The sequence below is a fragment of the Crassostrea angulata genome, chromosome 9, assembly GCF_025612915.1.
Source record: "Crassostrea angulata isolate pt1a10 chromosome 9, ASM2561291v2, whole genome shotgun sequence".
Taxonomy (NCBI): Eukaryota; Metazoa; Mollusca; class Bivalvia; order Ostreida; family Ostreidae; genus Magallana; species Magallana angulata.
Genome location: NC_069119.1, coordinates 21,807,511 through 21,821,328, shown reverse-complemented (window position 1 = coordinate 21,821,328; position 13,818 = coordinate 21,807,511). Strand labels below are relative to the sequence as shown.

General features: G+C 33.9%; 1 protein-coding gene across 1 annotated transcript; it reads left to right on the top strand.

The window, feature by feature from the left end:
• The first annotated feature begins 13 nt into the window (after positions 1-13).
• Positions 14-9,812, top strand: LOC128164227 (uncharacterized). The gene is made up of 8 exons (XM_052827992.1): positions 14-202; positions 2,200-2,370; positions 2,465-2,644; positions 2,940-3,078; positions 5,840-5,929; positions 6,422-6,462; positions 6,870-7,006; positions 8,220-9,812. The coding sequence occupies exons 1-7, from the start codon at positions 191-193 to the stop codon at positions 6,903-6,905; spliced, it is 669 nt and encodes a 222-aa protein (XP_052683952.1). The 5' UTR covers positions 14-190; the 3' UTR covers positions 6,906-7,006; positions 8,220-9,812.
• Positions 9,813-13,818: the final 4,006 nt, after the last annotated feature.

Sequence of the window (13,818 nt, the reverse complement as noted above, 5' to 3'; positions counted from 1 at the left end):
GAGGTATAATAGTAACGTATTATTGGATCTAAGAACCTCGATATGGACCTTGATCTGATTGGTTGCCTACTAACCATATTTTGTTAAGCGAACTCTCATTGGCTAATGGTGGTACGTTCAAATCCTCCAGATCTGACAAGGAGCTAAAAATCCGTTGATTAAAACTGTGTGAAAACAGAATCATTGCCTTATGTCAAGAAAGGTAAGAAAAACAGAAAGAATAAACAACAATAGAACAATATATTCCACAACCTCTAATTGACTTGAAAGTATTTTTATTCTGTAATTTTTGGAGTAAACATCAATGCCGAATACAGATTGAAATCGTAATTTACAAAGGGAGGATTGTGTGTGTGTGTGTGTGTGTGTGTCTATAGATATATATGTGTGTTTGTGTGCCTGCGTGTGTGTCAATCAAATGTTTTACCATGTATTTTGTTAAACCACAATCTTTTCTATAAAATTTTAATTGTGAACCGCACAACACATTTACTACAAGATGTAAACAACTTTAAGCATTCATTTTCGAGCATATTTTTATCAGTTTATTAAAAAAAATTAAAAGAGCATTAAATGCTTCATATTTACAACACTCTACACTTTCCAACTGAATTATTTTGTTACTTTCTCATTCTACTTTCTCATTCTACGTCAATCATCCGCCTGAAACTACGTAATGTTTAATTATGACATCATGTGGCGTAAGAATACACAGTGGAACAGTGGAATATCAAAACTTTATAACTTTATTACATGAGTGATATCCACCGCATATTGAGCTAAACGTGATATTATTAACTCATTAGATTTGTTACCGACTGTTTACAGAAATTTGTGGGTTCTGTGAAGTCCATAAGAGGCGAGGTGTTATAAATATATATATATATATATATATATATATATATATATATATATATATTTAAGTATTGAATCCTTATTTTTTGAAAGATATAGTCTCATAACTGCAACGGTGTGTGCATACAAATTGAATAACGCGCGTTAGCGCGTTATGAAAATTTGTTTGCACACACCGTTGCAGCTATGAGACTATATCTTTCAAAAAATAAGGATTCAATGCTTATATTTACATTTTTTTACCTTCTTGTCTTGTACGCAAATGGGAATTATACCTCAAAATTACTGTATTATCCTATGGGTAAGTTCAAATTAATGGAAGAGCCACTGTAACAGCCACAAGCGTGATCTTTGATTTTCGCTTGTGACGTTGTATTTATCAGCGTTCAACGTTTGTGACGTCACAGTTAAAACTCGTCATTTAACCTTTTAGTACCCTTTCTGCGTTATGGTGCTATATCTGCAGTAGCTTTACATGCAAAATATACGTGGAATGTAAATATTTAAGCATTGAATCATTAGTTTTTGAAAGATATAGTCTCATAACTGCGCCGGTGTGTGCATACAAATTGAGTAACGCGCGCTAGCGCGTTATGAAAATTTGTATGCACACACCGCTGGAGTTATGAGACTATATCTTTCAAAAAATAATGATTTAATGCTTATATTTACATTTTTTAACTTCTTGCCTTGTCTGCAAATGTAATTTATAGGTCAAAATTTCTGTTTTATCCTAAGGGTAAGTTCAAATTAATGGAAGAGCCACGGTAACAGCCGAAAGCGTGAACTTTGATTCTCGCTTGTGATGTTGATATAAATAAGAAATTCGCCTAGGTGTGTGATATAAACCTCAGGGCTGTGATATAAGATTTATATCGTATACTTATGGAAAATATACCCTTTTCCACCCTGTGCGATATAAACCGAAAATTCGCCTAGGGATGTGAAATAAGATAATATAATATCGGCTATTATGACGTAGAGTTCGATATGCTTCGTTCAACTCCGATCTACGAGTATGAAGTCAAAAAGTTACGTCGACGTCAACCTAGTATACAAACAGCTGGCGCAAAATTTCATGGAAGTTTATCAGAGATGGAATATATAGACACGGAGCGATTTGTTAACAAAAATCATTCATCACATGATATTTTTATTGATTCTTTTATATTTTCTATAAGTATATGATATAAAAATCATAATGTGGCAATTTTTATATATATAGTCTGACGGCTCTCGGGGTGATATGCCGCGACATCGGGCTAATATAGGATACGATATAAAAATTGCCATATAATAATCTATAAATATATATATAATTTTTTTTTTCTTTTTTTTTTGCAGAAACCATCACTTGCCCTTAATAAAGTGCAAGCACCAGGATTTCTAAAATATGACTTGAGTAAGATACCACCAAAGTTAAGGAGGAAAAGTAATGTTTGTGCTGCAAGCAGTTCTGCTAAATTTGTCAAGAAATCAGCTCCATTGTCCATATTCAATGAAGAGTTAGACGTGGTAATTTTTTCTCTAATTAGATTGAAATTAAAAAAAAAACAGGTGAATTTTGCATTACATTTACATTATTAGTTGTTTCTTAAATATTTTTAAGCCAAATGAAGTTCCTCCGACCATGGAAGAAGTTTCTGCAGCATCCTGCAGTATTCCTATTGAGAACAATTTCAAACTTTATTGTCTTGGAATTGTTGAATCACAGTATTTTTGTCCGTGCAATGGCAGCATGACTGTATTTGCTCTGGCTGATTTTGATGAAACAAGAAAGGAACTTCAGGTATGCATTAATATTCTTGCATTTACAGATATATTTTCACTTTGGAAAACCTGCAGATGATACTGATTTTCTGTATTTACTTTATCAAAAAATATATGTATGTCCAAGACATTTTTATGCATCCACTTGTCATACAATATATGTTTATGTTGATTTGTCAGATCTTTATGTGGACTTGTGATATTGATGTCAGCATGACAGAAATAAGCCACCATATATATATATATATATGGAAAGTAATTTTGAAATCTGCCCATAAATTTGAGAATTTGATAATAAAGATTTGATTTTTCAGAAGCATCAGATACAAACTGTGAGAAGGAAAGCAGTCAAATTTGAAGGAGACACTCGATGGATTTGCTTCTGCTCCTGTAATCCACTGCATGCAGAATATGTGGATGCATTGTCTGCAAATCTACTTACTTCATATGAAGGTTAAATATGTTGTACTTTTAAGTATTATCTAATTGGATTTAATACCTATTCTGTTATTGGATGATCTGTTTGCAGGGATGGGGTCGATTACTTTCAAAAGTAATCTATTAAATTACAGTTACTTTGGGTTTTAAAAGTAATCTATTACAGGCTAATTACATCCATTTTTTAAAGTAATCGATTACATTAGATTACTTTTCCTCATTGTAATCATGATTACTTGTGATTACTTTAGATAACATTATTTGTTATTCAGTTTTTTCATAGTTTAAATGTTTCATTTAAAAAAACAGTGCATTTTATTACAGGACTCTTTATTCTGGTATCAGTGTAATTTGTAGCATTATTTACAAGCCTTTTCATTGCATTTTATCATCATTAACATTTGAAATGTAGAGTCATTTAGCCTGCATCTATCTGGTCTGAAGATCAGAAATTAAATAAGCACAGTATGTGAACTGTTTTCTAATGCGCTTAAAAGCAAGGACTGTTGAAAAGCAAACTCATTCTATCGTGACTGGACATGAATTTAAACATGCCCAAGGGCAATAAAGGAATACTGGCCAACTTTAAGACTGAACCTTATTCACAAAATATAAGATCCAATGAATAATGATTTCAACCTATTGAATTTTGCCATTGTAATCATAAAAGTAATCAAAAATTAATCATGATTACAGGACTTTTTCACAGAGTAATCGATTAAATTACGATTACTTGTAATCAGAAAAATGGATGATTACTGATTACTCATGATTACTCAGCAACCTGTAATCGATTACAGCTGATTACGATTACTGATTATGATTACCCTATCCCTGTCTGTTTGTTTTAGATTTCTGTTGCAAATGTAATACTGTACATGTATTTATTTCTACTGACCAGATAATGCAAAAATCATGAATCCATATACATGTATTAATATGTTAGAAGTATGTTATAGAGTACATGTATATCTCTTCAGCAATTCATTTTGTAATGCAGCTACAATCTTGGCATCCTCGCTAGCTAAGGGTTTCTGATCTGCACCACTCCTGAAAAACTCTTGGCATAAATCAGCCAGAGCAAATATGCTGTCATTGCATTGCACGGACAAAAAGGCAAGATTTTCTCCTGGATTTTGATTTGGGATTACTGAAACCGTTCGCCCAATAAAAAAAATGCAAAACATCTGTGTTTTAAGGTAGATTGCGGGTTTACTGCTTGCGAGAAAACCTACCCTGAAAATTTGTCAGCGTGATCCATAGGTATTTAAAATTTGATTTCTAAAATTTATTTGAGATTCGTCTGCGTGGTTATTATGTATCGTGTTTCAACACGGTGTCGCTGATTAAATCAAGCATTGCCATTTCAATAAAATAAATAGTAAATTGCATATCTTAATCGGGAATCGCATTTTAGAACAATAATTCTAGGTTTTAAACTATTTAGACAAACTTAATTTTTATCAGCACAATAACAGAAGAGATAATGTTGAATCAATTCATAGAAAATTATCAATAGGTGTTCTCAGCCAATTTTTTGCAAAACAACTTTAAAGATTTAAAAGATTTCGCAAAACCTTTTATTTTCATTATAACGTTAGCCCGATATCATCATTCTCTTAAGTCTGAGAAATAAAAAATACAAATGCTTAGATTGACTAGACTAGCTTCTTTACTCATCATTAGAACATATAAATTTTAATTAATTAGACATTATACTGATTTTATCGAATGCGCATATGCAATTATATATAATGTAAAGTAATGTGAAGAGAAGAACAATGGCTATTTTTTCTTTCCATGAAACTCTGAGTCAATAAATGCAAAATTAATTACTATACAACTATTGTCATAGTTTGTATGTTTGTAATCGTATACGATGATTAGCTAAAGTCAAATGAATTCTAATAGATCGGTGGTTGAAAATACAGAAGTTATAATTGTAAAAGAAGTGAAGCTAAAAAAAATGATTTTAAATAGAAGAGTTTCAACGCACAATCATACCTTATTAAACAAAATGTAACACTGTATTTCGATCACCCCTTTAAATTGTTACAACTTGATAATTAAAAATGTTTAGATTAACTGCATATAAGCTTTTTTAAATATTTCCTTTTATGTTTTTAAAGATCATTTGTCATTTTAGAGAAAAAAAATGTTTGGGTTTGCTATGACTCATTGACGGTCAACACATTACTGTAAATTCTATTGTGAAGACAGCAAACCTGCGACCTATGTTAATTAACAATGTTTCATACTGATTAGATCATGTGACAAAAAAGTTTCGACTTTTGAAAGCACGATATGCCAATTGTTGGTGAGTAGCTGTGCGGATCAGAAACCCTTGGCTAGCGAAAATGCAATCTTGGTAGACCTCAAAGATTGTTTTGACTCATCAATCTTTTGCAGTTCCATTTGGTACACATTATTTGAAAACTCTCATTTTTTTTTATTTACACGTATTTATTTTTTTTATTTGATATCTTCTAAACAATTGAGAACATTTACAATGTATATCTTAATTTAAAGGATAGAAGTTTGGAGGTAATGAAAAAATTAATTTAAATCATAACTTCAATTGTTAATTTATTACATATCTCTGGGCATTGCAAATGCATGTACATGTACATTTATATTTTTTGTGTATTTAATATATATTGTTTTATACTGGCATTAAGATTTGCACCATCTTGTTTAAGAAACTGTTTTAATAATATCAAGTGATATATAATAGAAGTTTGTACCTGATTGAAACGCTTCATTTTTTAAATTTCAGACTTCTCAGAAACGAAATGTATACATGTTAGAGTGGTTGAGAAGTTCACTGATGAATTTGATGATATTTCCCCGGATGTGTACTTCTCAGGTCAGTATCCTTTTCAGTGAAACTGATTGACACTTTCTCTTAAACACATAGTAAAACATGCAGGTAATGAATTGATGCATACAGGAAAGTGATTTTAATTCCTCTTGAGTTTAATATACATGTATATTGTGAACTGAATGGATATAATGAATCACGCTTGTAACAAAGCAAAATCCTCCCTCTCTGGCACTTCATTATAAGCATGTATTACTGTATACTATTTTGTTTATCTTTATTTCTGTTAGATCTTTCATTATGAGAATGTAAATGTAATGTGAGAATTTGCGAGTGGACGGGTGATCAGAATTGACATGGATTTCAGCGCCATATCAATAAAAGCAACTAATCTTATTTTGCGAGTGATGCTTCTCGTGAAATTACATGTTGATATATTCCTTGCATTTAATAAGGAATTTACAGTAGATGATAGTTTTTTTCCAACAAAATCTTGACAAAATGTCCATTAGATTTAAATTTAGAATTTATTTTCAGAGCATTCATATGGCAAAAAAGAGACAGAGGGACTGAAAGAGGTATTAATGTAAACTTCAAGAAAATTGATCTGTTTCTTTTGTGAATGCATGCATGTATTCATTATTTTGAGTTAATCTTGGTTTTCATTTACTTTGAGTTCTGGTTTATCTATATTGAGAGTAAAGTCGTTTTAATACCTTATCTATAATTTAGTAAGTTTAATTCTCAATGTAGAGGTCAAATTCAGTCTCAAAACAAAAATAAACACAACGCGAAGTACTGATAAAAACCTATACGGCACTGACCTGCTACATTATTTGGTGAACCGTGACCAGGATAGGGTTTGTACTACAATGGTCAGTGGCACGTGCTACTCACTTTGAGAGCCCTATTCAGTGATTCGGACTTGGCTGAATTCTTTTGTTGTTAGTTTCTATTGTATTGTGGGTTTTTTTTATTTCTTTAGCTGTCGCTTTTCTTTGTAATGGATTTGTGGGTTTGAGAATTCATGCATCCATGCAGATTTACCAGAAAAGAGAGAGAACGAGCACATGGCGAAATCTGTCCTGGAATGGAAGCTTGATGGAAGAACTGTTCCTCCTGGTAAAGTTATTTCTTCTCTTAGCGGTGAAAGGACTGCGAACGATAGCATTGTCTAGCCGCCTAACTAAAAGTCATTTTTTGAAAGTTGTCTAATCAAACTTATTTTTTCATTATAATGTAAACATTTATGTATATTTTCATTGAATATAAATGATTTGGTCAAACAAAGAGAGATAACTTTGTATTTTGGGTTAAAATAGCTCATTTCATAATAGAAAATAACGGAAAACGGAAATGTTTTTTAAAACATCTTTCCCCCCCCCCCCCCCCCCGTGTGAAACAAAAATTCCTTTTGAGGGGATTTAATTATTGTTATTTAGCATATTTTTACCAAAGGGTTTGTTGTTTCACGGGGGGGAACATATGTCTACAGACCGAAATACATTTCAAAAAAAGAATTTTGCTTTATAAACTTTCGAAAAATAATAAACAGATATGAATTAAAATAAAATTTTACTTTAATATATATGGTAAATATGTTAATTAAGTTTTTATGCACATATTGGCCGCTAAAAAATATTTTCCTCACTCATAAAGACCGGTTACAATGAAATTTTTTTGAGACCCCGCATTAGCAAAACTTGTTTAAAGAAAATTAATTTGATTACAAATTTTATTTTGATATAAATTGATTAGGATTTGATTATACTTTTTAGTAGAAAACTTAGTTTTTGAATATCTGTCAGAAATTCCGAAATATTTGGATGTAAAATGTAGGCGGGAAACGGGCGTTAGCGTTCGCAGTTCTTCCATTACAGTTGTCGTTCGTGGGTATTACTTCTATGTACAAGCCCGTCGACCCAGTATTGTACCCTTACTGCCGACCCGAGCATCCGAAGGGAATTGGCTAAATGTGTTTTGATATAACAATGCCAGTTGAAAGTTAGAGCGGTGTAGCATATTATGTCATTATAAACTTAGTTATCATTTACGTGTTCGTTGATTTGTTTATTTTTGTGGCTTATAAACTTAATTAGATTTTTTGTAAAATTTGATAGGTTATTAAACACACGTAAAACTAGTAGGTTAGTCTAACAGTAACTGTCCTCTGTCGATCTTGTTGACAAAACTGGGATAGTATGCCTGTTAATAACTGTGTAAACATAATACTTTAATGTACTGTAAAGTTCTGTGTTCTGTGTGATGATTTGATATATGGATTCAGTTATGATATTTATGACATGTTTATTAATAATTTTTCTTGATTTTTCAGACCACTTATTCACCAGTTTTATTGCAATTTATCCAGACACCAGGTTGACCAAAGTGAGATTTGGAAATGGACTGGAACCTGATACATTCAACTCCATATATTTCAAGTGTCTGATCGTCTTCATAATATCCGATGTTATACCGGTATCCACTGTGTTCATTCTGGAATCCGTGAAGTTTGTGATAATCGTGTGTAAATGTTGTGTTGTACCCATAGTATTATATCCCGGAATGTGTTCCAATTAGTGATTGCTGAGGACCATGGAGACTGGTGCTGTGAAATGAACTTAGCAATGTGACATATTCACCTGATTATGTTTTGCTTATATTTTGTATAATGTATGTTTTTTAAAGGGAATTTGATTGAAATGCACCACTCAATTTTAGTCAAATGCATAGCATTTGTCTTTAAAGGGGGAGGAATGTGGTAGATCGGGATTTCATTTCTATTTATTATTATAAGTATTCCGATCCCGATGTGATTTTATTCCATTACTTTGGTAACGCCCACTTTATACGAACGCCAATAACTTTAATGACAGTTGTCTTTGTTCTCTTTTCCGTATATAAACCAGTGTAAGTCCTTATTTGAAGAGGGAGACGGCTGGTTTCGCTAGCTACTTTTCTCCAAGCAGAGAGGGGGAGGGAGACGGCTGGTTTCGCTAGCTACTTTTCTCCAAGCAGAGAGGGGGAGGGGGACGGCTGGTTTCGCTAGCTACTTTTCTCCAAGCAGAGAGGGGGAGGGAGACGGCTGGTTTCGCTAGCTACTTTTCTCCATGCAGAGAGGGGGAGGGAGACGGCTGGTTTCGCTAGCTACTTTTCTCCAAGCAGAGAGGGGGAGGGAGACGGCTGATTTCGCTAGCTACTTTTCTCCAAGCAGAGAGGGGGAGGGAGACGGCTGGTTTCGCTAGCTACTTTTCTCCAAGCAGAGAGGGGGAGGGAGACGGCTGGTTTCGCTAGCTACTTTTCTCCAAGCAGAGAGGGGTAGGGAGACGGCTGGTTTCGCTAGCTACTTTTCTCCAAGCAGAGAGGGGGAGGGAGACGGCTGGTTTCGCTAGCTACTTTTCTCCAAGCAGAGAGGGGGAGGGAGAAGGCTGGTTTCGCTAGCTACTTTTCTCCAAGCAGAGAGGGGTAGGGAGACGGCTGGTTTCGCTAGCTACTTTTCTCCAAGCAGAGAGGGGGAGGGAGACGGCTGGTTTCGCTAGCTACTTTTCTCCAAGCAGAGAGGGGGAGGGGGACGGCTGGTTTCGCTAGCTACTTTTCTCCAAGCAGAGAGGGGGAGGGAGACGGCTGGTTTCGCTAGCTACTTTTCTCCATGCAGAGAGGGGGAGGGAGACGGCTGGTTTCGCTAGCTACTTTCTCCAAGCAGAGAGGGGGAGGGAGACGGCTGGTTTCGCTAGCTACTTTTCTCCAAGCAGAGAGGGAGAGGGAGACAGCTGGTTTCGCTAGCTTCTTTTCTCCTGAGTCCCCGTCTCTTCTGTCTCTTTGAGGTCCCTGTTAAAGTTTGGTTTTAGGGTTGGGGATTTTAAGTACTTGATATTGACTTGTGTACCTATTTTGTTAATATAATAATAAATTTATAAAGGGTTGTTAATCTTGGTTTTCATTTACTTTGAGTTTTGCTTATTATATCTGGTTTATCTATATTGAGAGTAAAGTCGTTTTCATACCTTATCTATAATTTAGTAAGTTTAATTCTTAATGTAGAGGTCAAATTCAGTCTCAAAACAAAAATAAACACAACGCGAAGTACTGATAAAAACCTATACAGCACTGATCTGCTACATTTTATTGAATATACCTGTACATGTATATATATACATTTACATGTATCAACTTATATGGATTGGCCAGTTGGCAATTGTACCTTGATATAAGCTGTTTCCATTCTCATACAATTTGAATCAAATGAAATATTTTCATTTTAAAAATTAAATTGCTTTAATAGAATACTCCTTATGAAATGAACTTGAAACTAATAATACCTGGCAAGGCATAAACTATAGTTTATTTGTTGTGTTACACAAATTATATTTTTCGTAGGAAATAAATTTTTCAAAACTTATAAACATAATACAAACAATATCTAACATAAGAAGTGAACACAGATCTAAGGAATTTATGCTTGAGAAGTGTTCTTTACATAATGAAAGAAGTTAACAAAGTTGGGAATTGATATTATAACAATATTTTTTTTGTACTTCATGTAGTTGAGCACATGACTGAAAGTTTTCACTCCAAGAAAACCAAGGTTTTTGAGGGGTGAAATTTTCAATGATATACCCTCAACCGAATGTACAATTTTATTGCATGGTTAACCGTTATATTGTGAATTTTTATTGCATGATGCGTATCATAATAACAGTGAATCTTACACACAGAAGTTTGGCAGTAAACATGTAGTCATCATTTTTTGATACATGTACATAGTACCATCATCCAATAAAAATATGTTAGCTGTTCACAGTGTTGTTTTGATCTATCTGGCTGGAGGGCATGGTTTAAACCTTCAGAGTTTAATAGTACCGGTGTAGTGTATCTAAGAAATGCTTATTGATAATCAAATTCATGTTATTTACATGAGCATATAATAATGAATAATGGATACAATGAAACAATTTTATCTTATCCTAGTGATTGGTTCTAGATCGTTTTCCTTTTTATTATGTTTAAGATAATCTCATTTCACAATAGAATGCAGATCTTGTGGAATTGCCATTTGGAGATGACTATTGCCTAGTTTTATGTGGGATAATGCCAGGAGTTGTCACAGTCTTCGCTAGGAAGCTTCAGTGTTTTACTTGTCAAAAGGTACATTGCTGCCATACCAACCACATCCATTCCTACATAGAAAAGGCCTCTACAGACACAGTACCTGATATTGTACTGAAACTCATGAGAGGTATGGTAGATGAGACCTCTACTAAGACTTTTATCTACCATACTCTCTCAAAAAGATCCATACAATTTAGGCTCGATGTTGCTCTCCAAGCCACATTTTTAGATCCTGTGGCATATTGCATCAAGGAAGATGGAGTTCTAAAATTTCTTCCATTTGAAAGTGATATCTGTAGTGATTGTGGCAGCCAACTGGAAGCAGAATGTAGCCTTCAAGGGAATCAACCAATGCCACTTTTTTGCAAATATCAAGTATATGAAGTGTCAGGTAGGAATGTTTATATATTAATTACTCCCTTTATTTGTTAAGATATTCTAGATACTTCTTCTAGATAATATTGCAAGCTAGTATTTATAAACTATGTTCAAATCATGCATGTAAACGATCTGATTTTTTAATTGACAAAATCTTGTGAGATATTAGTTGTAAATTTATTCTCATCTTTATTTTTTGTTTTTAGTGTGACGGTCAGACCGGTTCGAATACCGGCGCCAGATAGCTCAGTTGGTAGAGCACCTGACTAGAGATTCAGGGGGCCCGGGTTCGAAACCCTGTCTGGTCCGTCATTATTTCTCCCATCTCGTTACATTTGGTGCCGTGACCAACCCCTGGAACTGACAGGTGAACCCCTGCCAGGGGAAGAGCCTGGGGTGATCTTCAGGGAAGAAGATCATTTAAGGGGGGAGGAATGTGACGGTTAGACCGGTTCGAATACCGGCGCCAGATAGCTCAGTTGGTAGAGCACCTGACTAGAGATTCAGGGGGCCTGGTTTCAAAACCGGGGCTGGTCCGTCATTATTTCTCCCATCCCGTTACATTGGAAAGAAATAAGTTCATATACAGTTTTGTCCTGATGAGCAGTACTGGCATATTGCACAAACTCACTAATTAAAATTAATGCTTACACTACATCACAAGTATATGTAACTAACAACTCTCTATGTACATTAAAGGCAAACAATTGTTGTTAAGCTTATTTAAAGAAGATGATAGTGAATATATGTAGTTATGGAAATTTGTGTAGCAAGCAATATTTAACCATAATTTTGTGTTCTTTACTTCAGTTTTTTGTAAGAAGTGTACCTCCTGCACAAACATCTTGTTCTTTGATGGTGGTGATGTCTCTGTCTTAAACATGAGGTCTTTTCTTATGCATCATAGTATTCTCAGAGACTATATGTGGCATTTCTTGTATGCAAGGTAAAATATGCATAATATGTTGCTTCTTTAAAGATCTTGAATAGGATTTGAAGATCTAGCTAGTGTTAAACAATTAAATGTTGTTTTGATGAGCTAAAGTCTGCAATGAATTGTTTCAACTGCTGTTGTATTAGGTTTTTTAGAATAGATTTTTTTCTATGGAAACATTAGTTACTAGTCCAGTATCAACCAAGTTTCAAGCATCTTTGTATAAAGTCAATGACGTCAGAAGCAAATTAAAAGGGGGGGGATGGGGGCTAGACTTATCAGAAATCTTGACAAGCCAAAAAAAAAAACACCCTAATTTCCAAAATCATGAAAATCCTAGCGGGGGAAGGATTATATATATACATCTATAACTCAAAAAAAAAAAAATGAACAAAAAAATTCCCAAAATCATTAAAGTCCTAATCTGTTGGGGGGAGGGGGCTGCTAGTTAATGTATGACTCCAATTTTCAATATTATTTCATTTTTTTAAAGGTTTATGTAGGACCAATTATGTTTGTTGCATGAAAAGGGGGGCTTGGCTTTCCCAGATGCTATGTGCCTATAATAGTAAGGTCTAAGTTACGGTTATGACGCCTATGGTAATTCTGTCATGTTGTAGATAATTGCCATTTAAGGTATCTCAATCCTCACGTTTTAATTTCATTGCACACATGCTTATAATGAATTAATGCTCACTTTTATTTCCTGTGCCTGTACATGTAAACTGTAGTGTTCTTTACAATAAGTTACATTTGTAACGAAGCAAAAGCATCCATTTCTTTTCAGAAATTTTTTTAATATAACTAAATTGCATATTTAATAGATTAGTGTATTTCTTGCTACAGATGCACTCTCTATGCATACTTCAATATTTGGATGGAGGAACTATCAGATATGGGAATCAATGCAGATCAGTATGGAATGTCATATGTCAAATTTAGACACTCATGGTATGGATTTCTTAGTTTACTGGACATTGACTATGATATCGGATTCCAGTGTGAGATTTGTGGTCCATCACCGAGCACTATTGTCTGTGATGCTACAAGCTTGGCTTTTCGTAAATCTTTTGTTCAATGGCAAAGATTTAATGACTCAGAGGCTGTAGAGACTACAATTTTGATAAAAGGAAGATAAGTATTTAATAAGTGTCAAGCATGCATAGTTAAATACCGATAGTAATCCCTGAATGTGTAGAGGAAGTAGATTACATTTTCATTTTTATGGAAAGTCAGTTTGTAATGCTTTAAATGTATTGGAATACTATAAAAGAACTATTATTTGAATCATCTTTTATATCGCTATTTCTCAGTTTGAAATCAATCGGCACCAATTAATTTTCATGACAGGAAATATTTTTCACACACATATAAAAGTTGGTTTAAGGTAGAAATGCCTCTCTTTTTATGATTTGATTTGCAGTGTTTGATGGTTATTTGAATTGGCACAGTGGCTCAAAATATATGTTTTACTTTTGATTAGACAATAAAAATAAGAAGAGCTACTCAAAAT

Excerpts from the sequence above, each read along its gene's own strand:
- LOC128164227 (XM_052827992.1), top strand. Across the intron at positions 3,079-5,839 it reads TCTACTTACTTCATATGAAG|ACTTCTCAGAAACGAAATGT; the intron begins GTTAAATATGTT and ends TTTAAATTTCAG. Across the intron at positions 6,463-6,869 it reads AGACAGAGGGACTGAAAGAG|CTGTCGCTTTTCTTTGTAAT; the intron begins GTATTAATGTAA and ends TTATTTCTTTAG.